Source organism: Brassica oleracea, chromosome C6, assembly GCF_000695525.1.
Source record: "Brassica oleracea var. oleracea cultivar TO1000 chromosome C6, BOL, whole genome shotgun sequence".
NCBI lineage: Eukaryota > Viridiplantae > Streptophyta > Magnoliopsida > Brassicales > Brassicaceae > Brassica > Brassica oleracea.
This window is the reverse complement of record NC_027753.1, coordinates 35,688,476-35,701,602: the sequence shown is the minus strand read 5'-3', so window position 1 is coordinate 35,701,602 and position 13,127 is coordinate 35,688,476. Positions and strand designations below refer to the sequence as shown.

Sequence of the window (13,127 nt, the reverse complement as noted above, 5' to 3'; positions counted from 1 at the left end):
TTGAGTCTTTATCTAATGATTTAGCTCAAGCAAGTCTTTTCTCTAGTCTGCAACCTCCTTGTCTTTAACATAATACTATCTCTAATCTACATGAAATCTAGATGTACCTCATCATCTACAACCTGGTACTCTGAACATGCATCCGTAACACCTCTGTCCCATTCTCCAACACTATCATCCTTCAAAGCTCCGCTTGCTGCTTGGTGTTCTCCCTCGTCATCTATCAAGTAAGCGTCCCATTTCGAAGCTGGCTTATTAACTCTTTCTGGTTCGAAGGTTCTTTGTTCTGTATCCTTCTTCCTCTTCATCACTCCATCTGCATAATGGAAAGGCATAATAAGTTAACTAAACACCAAAGATATATTACCCTTAGTTATATATAACCCATTCAAATAGTGATATTGTATGTCAAATCAAATTAGATTCAACCACCCAATATGAAAACCAAGCAGAAACATGTATGTAGCAGAGGTCGTCCTCTTACCTGAAGAAAATCTTTGCTTTGGGATGCTGCTTCTTGAGAAGGAGGGCTTGAAGGGCTCCTTATCGTTTCTTTTAACGCCTTCCTTAGCTGATGAAGGTCCACCATCGTTAGAGTATCTGTTCAGCTTGGGCCTTTTGAACATCTCTTTCGGAATCTCAGTCACAATCTTCACATCTGTGAAACCAAACTTATTCATCTATTAATCTCTTAAGATGCAAACATATCAACAATTTTCTAAATCTACAAAGTACCTTCTTCTTCGCCGTCTGCGTCCTCTACAGTTAATCTCAGCCGTTTATTAGGTGGATCGGAATCGAGGTACTCACTCCAGTCAGATAGCTTCTTACCTCGAATCTCCTCAGCCTCCTCATCGTCCTCAACCTCCGGAAACGTATCTGCGACCTCCTGCTTCTCCTCGTCGACGACTTTACGAGACATGTTGAAGGACTGTACGAAGAGACGAAGGTCCTTGGCCTTGTAGCCCTGAGCGAACACTTTCCTCACGGATTGTTTCTGATTGCAGATGACACAGACCCAGTTGTTGCTGCTTTTCTTCTTCTGCTTCACCTGCATCGTTGAGCATTCGCAACATTGTAGAGCGAGGAAAAGAATACTCGACATTTTCCTTCTTCTTCTTCTTCTTCTGCTCTCTAGGGATTTGATTTTTGGTTTCAAGCGTTTTTCAGCGCCAATTTGGCGAATTTTGGGAAATTCGAGATTATTCTGTATCCGGTTTGGTTAATAGCATATTTGTTTTGGTTCAATTCGGTTATTTGAGTATTGGATAAAGAAATATAGAGAGTTCCGGATATTTATGATATTTATGTAAGCTTTAATTGGTTTCTTTTATTTTTATTTTGGTTTGGTTGGATAATAAAATTAACAGTTACTCTCTCCGTTTCATAATATAAGTAGTTTTGGCTAAAAGCGCGAAGATTAAGAAAATTATTATACTTTTTAAAAGTATTTTATAATAAATAGGTTAGATATAATTTAACCAATAAAAAATAAGTCTATTTAATTTGATTGGTCACACTGTATTCAATAAATGTAAAAATTACCTAAAAATACGAAAACTAATTACATTTTGAAATAAAAAAATTTCACTAAAACTATTTACAGTATGAAACGGAAGGAGTATATAATATCCAAAAGATATCAAGCTCAGTTTGGTTTTAATTTAGATAACTAAGTCGTTTATATAGAATAGCATATAATCTGAATAATTAGAAGAGTTATTAATAATTTTAAACAGATTTTTCATCAATTAAGTTTTCAGAATACTTATAAAAAAAATTTATTAACATGGAATATCTCAGACTTATGAATTACAGTATATTTTAGGTATTAGTATATTCATTTAGTTTTCTATTTAATTTTATTCGGATACGATTATTTTGAATATATAAATATGAAACCGTTCTGATTATTCAAATTAGTTTGGTATCTCTTAATTTGATTTCGTTCAGTTTGATTATTCAAATTAGTTTGGTATCTCTTAATTTGATTTCGTTCAGTTTGATTATTCAAATTAGTTTGGTATCTCTTAATTTGATTTCGTTCAGTTTGATTATTTTGATCCGTTAATATGGCACAAGATCTAAGTATACTGTAAAAAAATTAGCAAGCTTCGAAAAAAAAAAACTAAATACAAAAGTGAAAATAAAATTTTATGTTTTTAACGCGGAATTCAAAAAAAAAAAAAGCTGGCTAATTACTGGTTGAGAAAATAAAAGTAGTTAACCCGGGAACCATAAAAGCTGCGGACTTCTAGAAAATTAATTAAATTCCGCTCTTATGTCACACCATTGACTACCTTAATTATTTGATTTGATTCGATTCGATTCGATAAGATTCTTTTGGTTCTACATACTAATACAGACTAATGAAAAATTAGGAAGCTTGGGTTAATTTTGGTTAACCTCCCGCGTTTTCTTACACTCGCAATTCGCAATCAACACTCAACCCTAAAAACCCAAATCCTGTAGAGCGTTGGTGGAAGAGTAAAGACCATGTCGCTAGATAAGCACATAGAGAAGGTGCTTCTCAGCGCCGAAGTAATCGCTGAGCGGGTGGCTCAGCTTGGATCCGAGATTACCTCTGAGTTCTCCGGCGACTCAGATCCTCCTGTTTTCGTCGGAGTAGCCACCGGTGCTTGCCTCTTCTTGGCCGATCTCGTCAGGCGAATCGACCTTCCCATCTCCATCGATTTCATCAGAGCCGATTCGTATGGCTCTGGTACAGTCTCCAATGGATCTCCCAGGATTTCATTCGACTTGAAGCTGGACATCACGAACAAGCACGTCGTCTTGGTAAGTAGTCTCCGTTCGATTCATCTCATCTCATGCAATATCAGATTCATATGAATTTCTTGAAAAGTTTGAATTTTTTTTGTGTTTAACGTATTAAGAACATAGTAGTGATACGCGAAACGTGTAATTAGACAAGAGACCACCTTGGACGTTGTCTATGTACAAGCATTAGAAGTTCTCACTGCCTTTTTTTTGCTAACTAGCTATGATGTTTTGTTTTCTGTTTTTAAAGGTCGAGGATATTGTGGATACTGGTAATACAGTCAGCTGCCTGATAGAGCACATGACACTGAAGAAAGCATCATCTGTTTCGGTCTGTACTTTTCTCGACAAGCCATCGAGAAGAAAGGTTTATTTCAAACTGGTTGGAGACGGGAAGTTCTACAGTGGTTTTGAAGTAAGCTGCTCCTACTCGTTTAAGTGTATATGGTTCAGCAAATGTTTGCATCAACCATAAGATTTTAGCTATTTAGAGTCTGGATATTCAATATTGTGTGATCTTTTAGAGAATAGATGAGATCGTGGCATGGCAGTGTTTCTTGATCTTCTTTGTTCAGTTGTTGAGGAATTACGGGCTTAAAAAATATTTGGTTTTTCATGCCGTTGTGTTGAACATGTGCAGTGTCCAGATGAGTTTGTTGTGGGCTATGGCATGGACTTTGCAGAGCAGTACCGCAACCTACCTTACATTGGCGTACTGAAGCCTGAATATTACATGTGATCAAATATTACATTAACTGAATTCATATCTTTAAAAGAATTTATTGCGCAGTCATGAGAAGGTTTGTGACCTGGCCCCTTTATATTGTTGTTCAAAGCAGTGAAATACAAAGTTATACTACACTTTGACAATGATTCTTATGCAAAAGCTAATGCAATAAGGTTTGATATGTTCGTTCAGCAAGAGCTTCACACAATACATAAATTTCATAAACAATACAATACATTATATTTCCAAGAAATAGAGATACAAACAAACAAATGGTAATAACGGACAATAAGGTAAGGATGTATCTTCTTTCTTTTGCTTTGTTACTTCCAGGTGAGCAGAGGAAGAGAGTTCTTGGCAGGAGGAACAACAAGTCCTTCAGAATCATACAATATAACACCTGAGAAATCTGGAAGCTGGCATTTTCCACCCATGAGAATGTTCTTCTGCCACAACGGACCACGTCTCTGATCCCCACTCAGCAGCATGCTCGGCTCGCCGTTGTCTGGCTCATAAACACCACCAATCATTATCGTCATGTCGTTTTGGAGATGTATAACAGGTTCATGATCTCTATAGCCATAACAAGCAGTCCAACGACGAAGCTTCCTCTTTGAATGGGAAGCGAAACCTGAAACGCCAGACACAAGCTGTTTTGCTGCGGCTAAACCCAGTTGGAAAACTGAAGGAGACTGCGTTTTGGATGCTGGAACGGTACTAGCCATTGATGTAAGCTGGATTTTGAGTTGATACTGTCTTTGAGCTTAGGGGTTTATGTAGTAGTAGAAGTCAGTGGAAATGGAGTGGTTATTAGTCATGAAAGGTCAGTGAGAAGCTTTTGGTTCAGGTTTAGGTGCTTATGTGGTTTGGTTGATGGTTTGACCTTAACCAGTCTTCTTTTGACTTTGTTGTGCGACCAATGCCGTATTAGGTTTTTCTCCACGTGGCAAGTTTTTTTTGTGTGAACTTCTTAGTGGGCCTAAATTTAAAGCCCATTAAATCCAAAACTCTCTTCCCCTTCTTCTTCTTCCTTCTGTAGGCAATCTGAAGTTCATTTCTTTTCTGCGCCGCCGACAAACAGATTATCGGAGAAACCTAACCCGGCGGAGGAAACCATGCGTCGTCACTCAGCAATCGCTCTCCGAAACTTATTCTCCAGAAGCTCTCTACGAATCTCTCAGAATCTAAGCGCTACCTCTTCTCCAGCTATTGTAAACTCGCTTGGCGATGTCTCCGGTCGTATCCGTTCTCCATGTTCGACATCCAATCTCATCAAAGCATCATTCGGTTCAATGATCCAGAGGAGATTCAGCACCGCTGGCTCGCCGCCAGATGTGAACAAGGTGGTGGACGAGATCAATCTGAAGTTTGCGGAGGCGCGTGAGGAGATAGAAATGGCGATGGATGCGAAGGAGACGGTTTACTTCAACGAGGAGGCGGAGTGCGCGAGAGCAGCCGTGGCGGAGGTTATGGAGATGTTCGAGGGTTTGCTCGGGAAGGTAACGGAGGAAGAGAAATCGTCTTTGCAGCGATCCATGGGGTTGAAGATGGAACAGCTCAAAGCTGAGCTTCAACAGCTTAACGAATGATCGATTGATTATGATCTTTGATTATGTGAAGAACGAAGAGGTTAGCAGAACATTTCCTCTACGGTATTATTACCGAACCATTGTTCTTGTCTTATTCAATAAATGTACTCGTTACCGACCAGCTTCGTTGTGTGTTTTTTGATCTTTACATAGATACACATCTTCTGTTAAAGGAACAAGCTTTTTAAGAGGAATAATTTACTCATAATAACATATAACAATCGCAAAATTCAATATTACAACAGTTTCGTTAACAGAATCTTCGAATATGTCACTGACTCTCAAACTTGAACCAGTCCCAGTTAGCATAGATTTCTTCATCCTTTCCCTGAGGGAAGCTGCTTGTGATCGGAGGACGATCAGTAGAAATCTCGCTTCTTGTTGTCACCGTAGGCATCTTTGCTCTGTACCTCTTTGCCATCTCTTCAGCCTCCATAAACACTTTCTGCATCAACAAGATTACAGTATAACTTTTAAGGGACATAAATGGCGTTTTTTTGTAATAAAATAGAACATGATTAAGCCTGTTATGAGTGAACGAACACTGTCAGTTAAAGGTTTTGCAAGTTGTACCTCTCTGTTGGTGATGAACAAACCCGGCTCGCTTTCAAGATCTGCAATGCTGTCGAGACGAAGAAAAAAAAAGTAGGAAGAAACATGTTTAAGCTGTTACTGAGGACCAGTGAGTTTTGGTTGCGTTTTTATTTACCTGAGAGAGATCTTGTCTGGAAATAGAGATTTCACAACCAGAACCTTTAAGCTTTCGTCCACCTGAAGCACATCGCTAACAGATCCAATTCTTCTGCGGGTTATGTTAGAAATGTGTAGCAGTCCACTGTGAAAACACGCATACGAAATGAAATCAAAATTAGTAGTCACATTGAAAGAGAACAAACTTATAGAAGCAGTAGACATGAACACTAACCTTCTACTACTTTCTCCGAGTCTGACTTGGGCTCCATACGGTAAGATTCTGGCAACTGTTCCTTCTAAGAGTGTTCCTTCTCTAAGGTACCGCTTCTCCTATTACAACATCATGCCACATATTACTTAGTCTCGTCACTGGTTTTGGGTATCAAGACAAGACCCGAAAACGATACCAACCCATGCTGTTTTTTCACTCAGTATCAAGTCGTTTTTGTCTTCATTCAATCTCGTAATCTGTACAACCAATCTACGACCCACCTAGAACGCACAAAAAAACAGCATTCAGCAAAAGAAAACAAAATGGGTTACAGCTGAAGAAGAAGAAACTCTTGCTTTACGTTTTCCTTCAAATCCGTGAAACTATTCACTCTCTTCACCAGCTCCTGCTTCGGAATAAACCCTCTCAAACCCTGAAATCAAACCAACTAAATTCCATCAATCATCCACTTCAATACGTACGAACTCTAAACAAACATGTGAAGCCTACCTCAATCCGGGTAAGTAGCCCTCCAGTATTCCACTCAGTTATCTTAACCTCAATAGGCTCATTAATCTGCTTAATCTATCACCACAACAATTCATTATCATATTCATCATACACCAAACCAACAACAGTTGTTTGAAATCAAGGACACAAGAATAAGAACCTGCCTCACACGGTGCCAAGCGATTCTCCGAAAGTAACGTCTGGAAGAAAGCAAAGGCCTCCCACTCAACGTCCTCCCCAAAACCTCCGCGAAAATCACCGTCCCTATCTCCACCACAGGCCTCCCTTGCCTTGCAAACTCCATCACCTCAACACCATCATCCTCCTCATCCTTAACAATCCCCATTTTACCGTGAACCAAGAACTCCTCAGCGTCGTGCTTCAAATCGCACAGCAAGTAATCCAACTCTTTGTCGTACAGCGGAAGTATCTCCTTCGTCAACATAGTCCCCAACATATCCGCACCTATACTCACATCGAGCTTGTTCTCGTTACCTGAAACCACAACTCCAACGACAAATTCACCCGGCTTGGGATCGTAATACTCCACGGTGAGTCTCTCCGATTCTTCGTCACCTTCTTCTTCTTCTTCTTCTTCTTCTTCTCGTTCTCCATGCTTGAAGAATTTCAAAAACGGCTCAAGGAGCTCGTCGTCGTCAGGCTTCTCCTTATCCTCTTCCTCGTCCGGTTTCTGAGGATTAGGCCTGTTCAATAGCTCAAGCTCCTCCTCCTCCTCCTCCTCCTCCGCCGCGATTCGAACATCGGAGACGCCGTCGCGCGAGCAGAATCTGATCCCGTAGGCTCTTCGAGAAGCGAAGCTGCGAAACGGAGAGGGGGTTAGGGCTCTGTGAAACTGAAACCGAGAAGCTTTCTCCGATGGTTTGAAGTGGATACAGTCTCTGACGTCGCCGGAGCTGTGAATGGAGGAGGGGAAGAGAGACTTAGATGGCTGAATGAGAAGCGTTTGCATCTTCTTCTCTTTCTTTCTCTCTTATCCGCCGCGCAGAGGATTCTTCAAACGGTTTTATTTTATCCATTTGCCATTTCGCTGGTTTTGCTGAAAGTGTCCTCTAATCTTATACAATTTATTAAATCGGGCAGGAGGTTTGAAATGTTACAATAGAGCCCATACTTGTCGAGTTTAACAACGAGCTTTTGACGACAACTTAACAATAGGCCCAACATTGAAAATGGACCTTATAAGTATTAAGTAATAAGTAATAAGACTGGATCTGTCTTTTATATGGGCCGTCGCGTTTATTAAACAACATTATTAAACAACCTATCAATAATGCGGTCGGCGGTTCAATTTATTCCAGAACGTTTTAAGAGTGGTGTAAGCATTTTTGGTTTGGAGTTTGGACAGTGCTAGGCGTCTTGGTTATTAGAGACTGTATTAGACATTTCTATGGCGCTTTGGAAGATCTAGGCAACCCTACACAATTGATGAGTTATCATTTTTAGGTGGTGTTTTTTTCGATTTCTAATTACATAAAGTTAGAATTGCAAGTTTTGGGTTCACACATATATGGTTGTCAAAGTTGGCATTTGTGTGTTTTCATACAGTTGCATATGTTGTAATCATATTCTAAATTGGTGTGAACGAACTCTAGGCAAACATGTGAAGCCTACCTCAATTCGGGTGAGAAGACCTCCAGTATTCTACTTAGTTATCTTAACTTGAATAGACTGGTTAGGTTGCTTGATCGGTCAAGAACAATCCACTCTTCATTAGATGCTTGTTAATTCTTTAACCAAGAACAGTTTTGAATCAATGCACAAAAAGAGAACCTGCCTTATTCCGATGCCAAGCGGTTTAGACGGTACTAGCCATTTTGGTTTTTGAAGACTGTGTGTTAGATGCTCTATGCCAATTTGGAAGGTTCTGGGCCCCCATACAAATTTGATAATTAATTATCATATAGTTCATTTTTTTAGTGGTAGTTTTTCCATTTCTAATTACATAAAATTAAATTAGTAAGTTTTGTGTCCACACATAAATGGTTATCAAGTTGGCACATGTTGTTGATAAATGCAAATTAATTTTGAAAAAAAAACTTTCTTGAGTAAAATTCGATTGAGACAAACATCAATTTAGAGTGTATATTAATTATGTGAATGTTTAATTTTGCAAGACTCATATTTATAATAGCTTCAAAATTATATATTTTTAAACATTTTTATCTCACTAAATATATTTTTCTAATACTGATAAACAAAAAAAAATATTAAAAGTTCCAGAATTAACAGTTATTAATCACACATGGAACTGATGTGCGCTGGTTTATGTTCGGTACCACCATATGATCAATAATTTAATAATATGTATACATGTGAAACTTTTTTTGATAAAAAATTGAATTTTGATCCGCCAGAAATACAACATTATTGGTTTCAAATTGATGCTTTGTCTGATTTACGAGATATTGTGTTTTAGTTTTTTTTTTTTTACAATATATACCCATACCTAAATGTACTTTGAGATTTTAATTTACTAAAAATATTTGAACTTTAGCATTTCCTAAGTTGGATCACCTTATGAAATTTTAATTTAATTAGTACGGTTCGAAAAATGAATTGTTATTATATTTAAAATACTTTATTATATGTGTCTGATATATATGTATATATAGTTCCTTTATGTTAATAATATATATATATTATGTTATAATCTTTTTCTCGCTTTAAATGACAAAATTTTGATTATAATAAACGCTTAGTCTTTTTGATAAAATGTCAAACTTTATATTAATTAATTTAAAATTTAGGCAGAAAGTATGAATTAAGTAACTCTCATGTTAATATTGTTTTCAGTTGAAAAAAATAATAGTAACTTTAATAAGCAATATAAGTAGTAAAACTTATAGTGAACCTGAACATACTGCTTTGTGGTTTAAAAATCATTTGCGTCGGCCAATAAAATACAGTATGCACACTGCATTTAATTTTTTTAAATACTCTTCTTTTTAATAATTCATGAAAGAGAAGTTTTGTTCATATATAAAAATTGTTGGATTATAGTGAAACTAGTAGACACTATACAGCGATTAGACGAAATGCAAAATTTCAAATCGGAAATTATTACGAAGATGGAGACGAGATGATACTTGTTTATGATTATCAAGTTCTTGCCTGACAAAAACCCAACATCACTTTAAATAAATATCTCTGTTTAATTAACATAATTGTGATGGCCATAGAAACAATAAAAATAAAACTCACCGATCGATTATGATTAGTGATGGCTTTCCCACCTATCCACAATTATATAAATAATTATAGATTAAATGTTTTACTTAATCAATTAGTCATAGACTCATAGTCTACCAGTCTTTTTGTGCTCGCTGATTAGCATCAGAATTTTTTTGTTGCTCTCTCGTAGTGCAATAATTTAATAAATTCATAGATTGAGATTAGTGGTTATAGAACCAGAAGAGTATGTACTAAGCATTTTTAAGGTAGGCTTACAAGATGTTAAGTTCACTTTCAAAGGTCATATATTACTATACCACACATTCACAATCAAATTCGTGTTGTTGCAGTAGTTGAAACTTTTTATTTGTTCATCAGTTTGATAAATATTTACACTTGCCTCATCACCCGTGATAAATGTATGTAATAATGAGGGTGTCTATTCGCAAAATAAAATAATAACGAGGTCGTCGTAATCGCTTGACAGATATGTGGTATTGTGGTGAGTTAAGAAGAAAACGAAGTCTGATGTAAGACAAGTCCCAGCTTTGCTCGATCGTTCTCTTCGTATAATAATAGAAAGAAGAAAACAATTTGTAAACTTGCGTGGTAAACTAAAGTTTTAAATTTATACGAATCATAGATCATATATGCATATGACACGTACGATTAATTTCACAGATTTTAACAACTAATTAAACTTCGCTGTTTAATTTTTCTGATTTTGAAGTCCAAATGACACGTGCTAAGATGTACCAGTACAGCTGTGGTTACACAAACCGGAGGTCCAATCTGCGGAAGTAACATAATGAAGGAGGGTTGACGTTGGGCTTCGTTCCTCACCGGTTTAAACTTTAAACTACAGTATACAGATGTGACTGGTATATGATTTTGAGTGGAAGACGGATAAAAAGCAGAGGACGCACGTAGGTGTATGGCACACATCTAATTAACCCATTCACCATTTTGTTTTAACTACCAACAGCTCCACCTTTTTAACTAATAAAATAATGTTGAACCACATGCGGTCCAAACATGTGAACAAAAATCTTGAACTGCCTACTACAGTAATTACACAGCAGAATTGACGTGTTTTTAGCCTTGTTCAAAATTACATTGACGTGTTTTTAGCCTTGTTCAAAATTACGCTCGGCGTAACGCGTGCGGTCAGGTAACGCCTAGCGCTGAATCGATTATTCGAAAATTATACGTGGATTAATCGGGGAATAGTTTTAGGGCTTTTATCTCATTTTACTTTAAATATTTTAAATATGTGAATTATTCCAATAGTTGATGCGTGGTCCAGTGGTTAATGTTCGCATACATAATGCATCAGACCACGGTTAGAATAGCGATGTAGCCGTTTTGTACTTTTTATTTTATTTTTAGGTTTAATGAAGTCAATGACTAAAATATCCTCGTCTTCAACAATCGGCCTGCAAATCCCAGAGCCGTTTTCCTTCTTTTTTTTTGCGATTTCTCTGTTCCTTCTTCTTAATCTTGTTAGTTTAAACTGAAATATAACAGATCTGCAATCGAACATGTGATTTTGAACTTCAAATATACAAAATGATGAACTTTAAAATTTTCACCGATTAAGTAACCGAATAGCATCAAATCGCCACGCTCGGTGGCCGTGGAACGTTTTCCTGGCGACTATGCGGCCCTAGGCGGCGCGTTTTTGAACAAGGGTTTTTGATTCTTATGTTTTATTATTTAATTTGATTTAAGATAATATATGTCATTCCTTTAAAAAATAGTTTGGTTATGTAAAAGTTTTTTAAAAAGGAAATTTTATACAAAAAGTCAGAAGTTTTCGGATATTAAAATTATTCAAATAATAGATCAAATTTTATTTCATATTTTCATATATATACATATGTAATGTTTTATACTATTAGAACCATTTTAAAATATCAAATATTAGTTTAAATCTTATATAAACTATAATAAATGTGTACAGTACTTTGAACCGCTTTTTATCCACTTTCACCATTCAAACCTATATTTTGAACTGCTAAATCTGTTTAGTCTATTTTTATTCCGCTCGATCTGCTTGAACCACTCTTGTTCCGTTTGATCCGCTTGGTCAGCTAGATCTACAACGCTTGATCCACTTCCTCCATTCGAAGCCTATATTAGAGAGATAGAAAATCAAAGAGAGAGGGCACTATCACCCTTGAAGTCTTTGATTTTTTCCCCAGTTTTCACTCACAAATCGCAATGAAAAGTTGGGAATATATTTCCAGCTTTCTGCCGCTAAAAACAATTCAGAAGATATAAATAAAAATTATTCATTAGCAAATAAGAAAAGAAAAGAGGCTGCTTTTATTTTTTAATATCTTAAAAACACTTTCCTAAATTATTAAGTTCGTTTCAATAGTCGAGAGTAATATCCAACATATATATATATATATAATTTATGATCTTACATTTTATTTACCACAATGAAAGAGAAGATATGTGAATAATTTGTACTATTGTTCAAATTTTATATATTATCACTTTCCCTACTATTATCATTTGTTCTTTTTATTTAATACTTTCAGATATTTATATAAATTATATAGTTTTTATTTGTTCTGTGTGCCTTGGATCTAGACCAAATGGGAAATCAAAATTTGTCTCCGCCGAAGGCTTTTATTATTTACACAACGATGCAACTAAATTAGAAAAACTTTTTTTTTGTCAATTTATTACTGGGCCACGACAGGCCGGCCCAGTTGGCCCATCAGCATCACCGCAGGAGGCGCGGATCGAACCCGAGATGCCTGAGAGATTGACGTGGTACGCAGATCACCTGTCCTAGAAGCTTCAAATTATAGAAACAAAAGTAATTTGGATGATGTTAGGATAATACAAAAATAGAAGATGATATTCCTAAAAATTTCTTTCTCTCGTTTCGATAAGTAATTTGGATGATGTTATGATAATACAAAAATAGAAGATGATATTCCTAAATTTCCTTCTCTCGTTTTCGATAAGTAATTTGGGTGATGTTATGATATACTACAAGAAAACAGAGGCATTCTGAGGGAAAAAAATCGTCGGTATGTCGTCAGAATAACGCTATTCCGACGACATACCGACGAAAAAAGTCCTCGGAAATAACTCCTCGGAAATTCATCTTTCCTCGGAAATCCCTCGGAAATTTCCGACGGAATTCCGAGGAAATTCATTTCCTCGGAATATTCCGAGGACTTTTTTCGTCGGAAATTCCTCAGAATATTCCGAGGAATATGTCGTCGGAATATACCGAGGGATACACTTCCTCAGAATATTTCCAAAATTCAAAAAAAAAATTATAAATTTATTTTTTTAAATTTAAATTCAAAAATATAAAATTAAAATTGAAATAGAAAACATATTTAAAATACAAAAAATAATAAAATAGTTTTTATAAATAAAAAAATGTTTTATAAATACA

General features: G+C 36.3%; 5 protein-coding genes across 7 annotated transcripts; 2 read left to right on the top strand and 3 right to left on the bottom strand.

The window, feature by feature from the left end:
• Positions 1 to 34: 34 nt before the first annotated feature.
• On the bottom strand, positions 35 to 1,138 carry LOC106298195. Its single transcript, XM_013734272.1, has 3 exons — positions 736 to 1,138; positions 485 to 658; positions 35 to 316 (listed from the first exon to the last, which is right to left on the bottom strand). Exons 1-3 carry the CDS (start codon positions 1,103 to 1,105, stop codon positions 87 to 89), a joined length of 774 nt encoding a protein of 257 aa, XP_013589726.1. The 5' UTR covers positions 1,106 to 1,138; the 3' UTR covers positions 35 to 86.
• Positions 1,139 to 2,392: 1,254 nt separating this feature from the next.
• On the top strand, positions 2,393 to 3,925 carry LOC106300215 (hypoxanthine-guanine phosphoribosyltransferase). Of its 2 annotated transcripts, XR_001261990.1 has the most exons (4): positions 2,393 to 2,796; positions 3,029 to 3,193; positions 3,419 to 3,578; positions 3,839 to 3,925. XR_001261990.1 is itself a non-coding variant. In XM_013736314.1 (3 exons), exons 1-3 carry the CDS (start codon positions 2,497 to 2,499, stop codon positions 3,515 to 3,517), a joined length of 564 nt encoding a protein of 187 aa, XP_013591768.1. In that variant the 5' UTR covers positions 2,393 to 2,496; the 3' UTR covers positions 3,518 to 3,750. The 2 variants fall into 2 exon arrangements, 1 of the variants encoding a protein (XP_013591768.1); XM_013736314.1 differs by lacking the exon at positions 3,839 to 3,925 and having other exon boundaries at positions 3,419 to 3,750.
• Positions 3,829 to 4,319, bottom strand: LOC106300217. Its single transcript, XM_013736316.1, has one exon. It carries the CDS (start codon positions 4,228 to 4,230, stop codon positions 3,829 to 3,831), a length of 402 nt encoding a protein of 133 aa, XP_013591770.1. The 5' UTR covers positions 4,231 to 4,319.
• Positions 4,320 to 4,557: 238 nt separating this feature from the next.
• Positions 4,558 to 5,288, top strand: LOC106300216. The gene has a single exon (XM_013736315.1). The coding sequence runs from the start codon at positions 4,621 to 4,623 to the stop codon at positions 5,092 to 5,094; it is 474 nt and encodes a 157-aa protein (XP_013591769.1). The 5' UTR covers positions 4,558 to 4,620; the 3' UTR covers positions 5,095 to 5,288.
• On the bottom strand, positions 5,276 to 7,553 carry LOC106300214 (30S ribosomal protein S1). Of its 2 annotated transcripts, none has more exons than XM_013736313.1 (8): positions 6,669 to 7,553; positions 6,509 to 6,574; positions 6,360 to 6,431; positions 6,199 to 6,279; positions 6,020 to 6,117; positions 5,804 to 5,929; positions 5,668 to 5,716; positions 5,276 to 5,539 (listed from the first exon to the last, which is right to left on the bottom strand). In XM_013736313.1, exons 1-8 carry the CDS (start codon positions 7,476 to 7,478, stop codon positions 5,366 to 5,368), a joined length of 1,476 nt encoding a protein of 491 aa, XP_013591767.1. In that variant the 5' UTR covers positions 7,479 to 7,553; the 3' UTR covers positions 5,276 to 5,365. The 2 variants fall into 2 exon arrangements, with proteins under 2 accessions (XP_013591767.1, XP_013591766.1); XM_013736312.1 differs by having other exon boundaries at positions 6,509 to 6,583; positions 6,669 to 7,551.
• Positions 7,554 to 13,127: the final 5,574 nt, after the last annotated feature.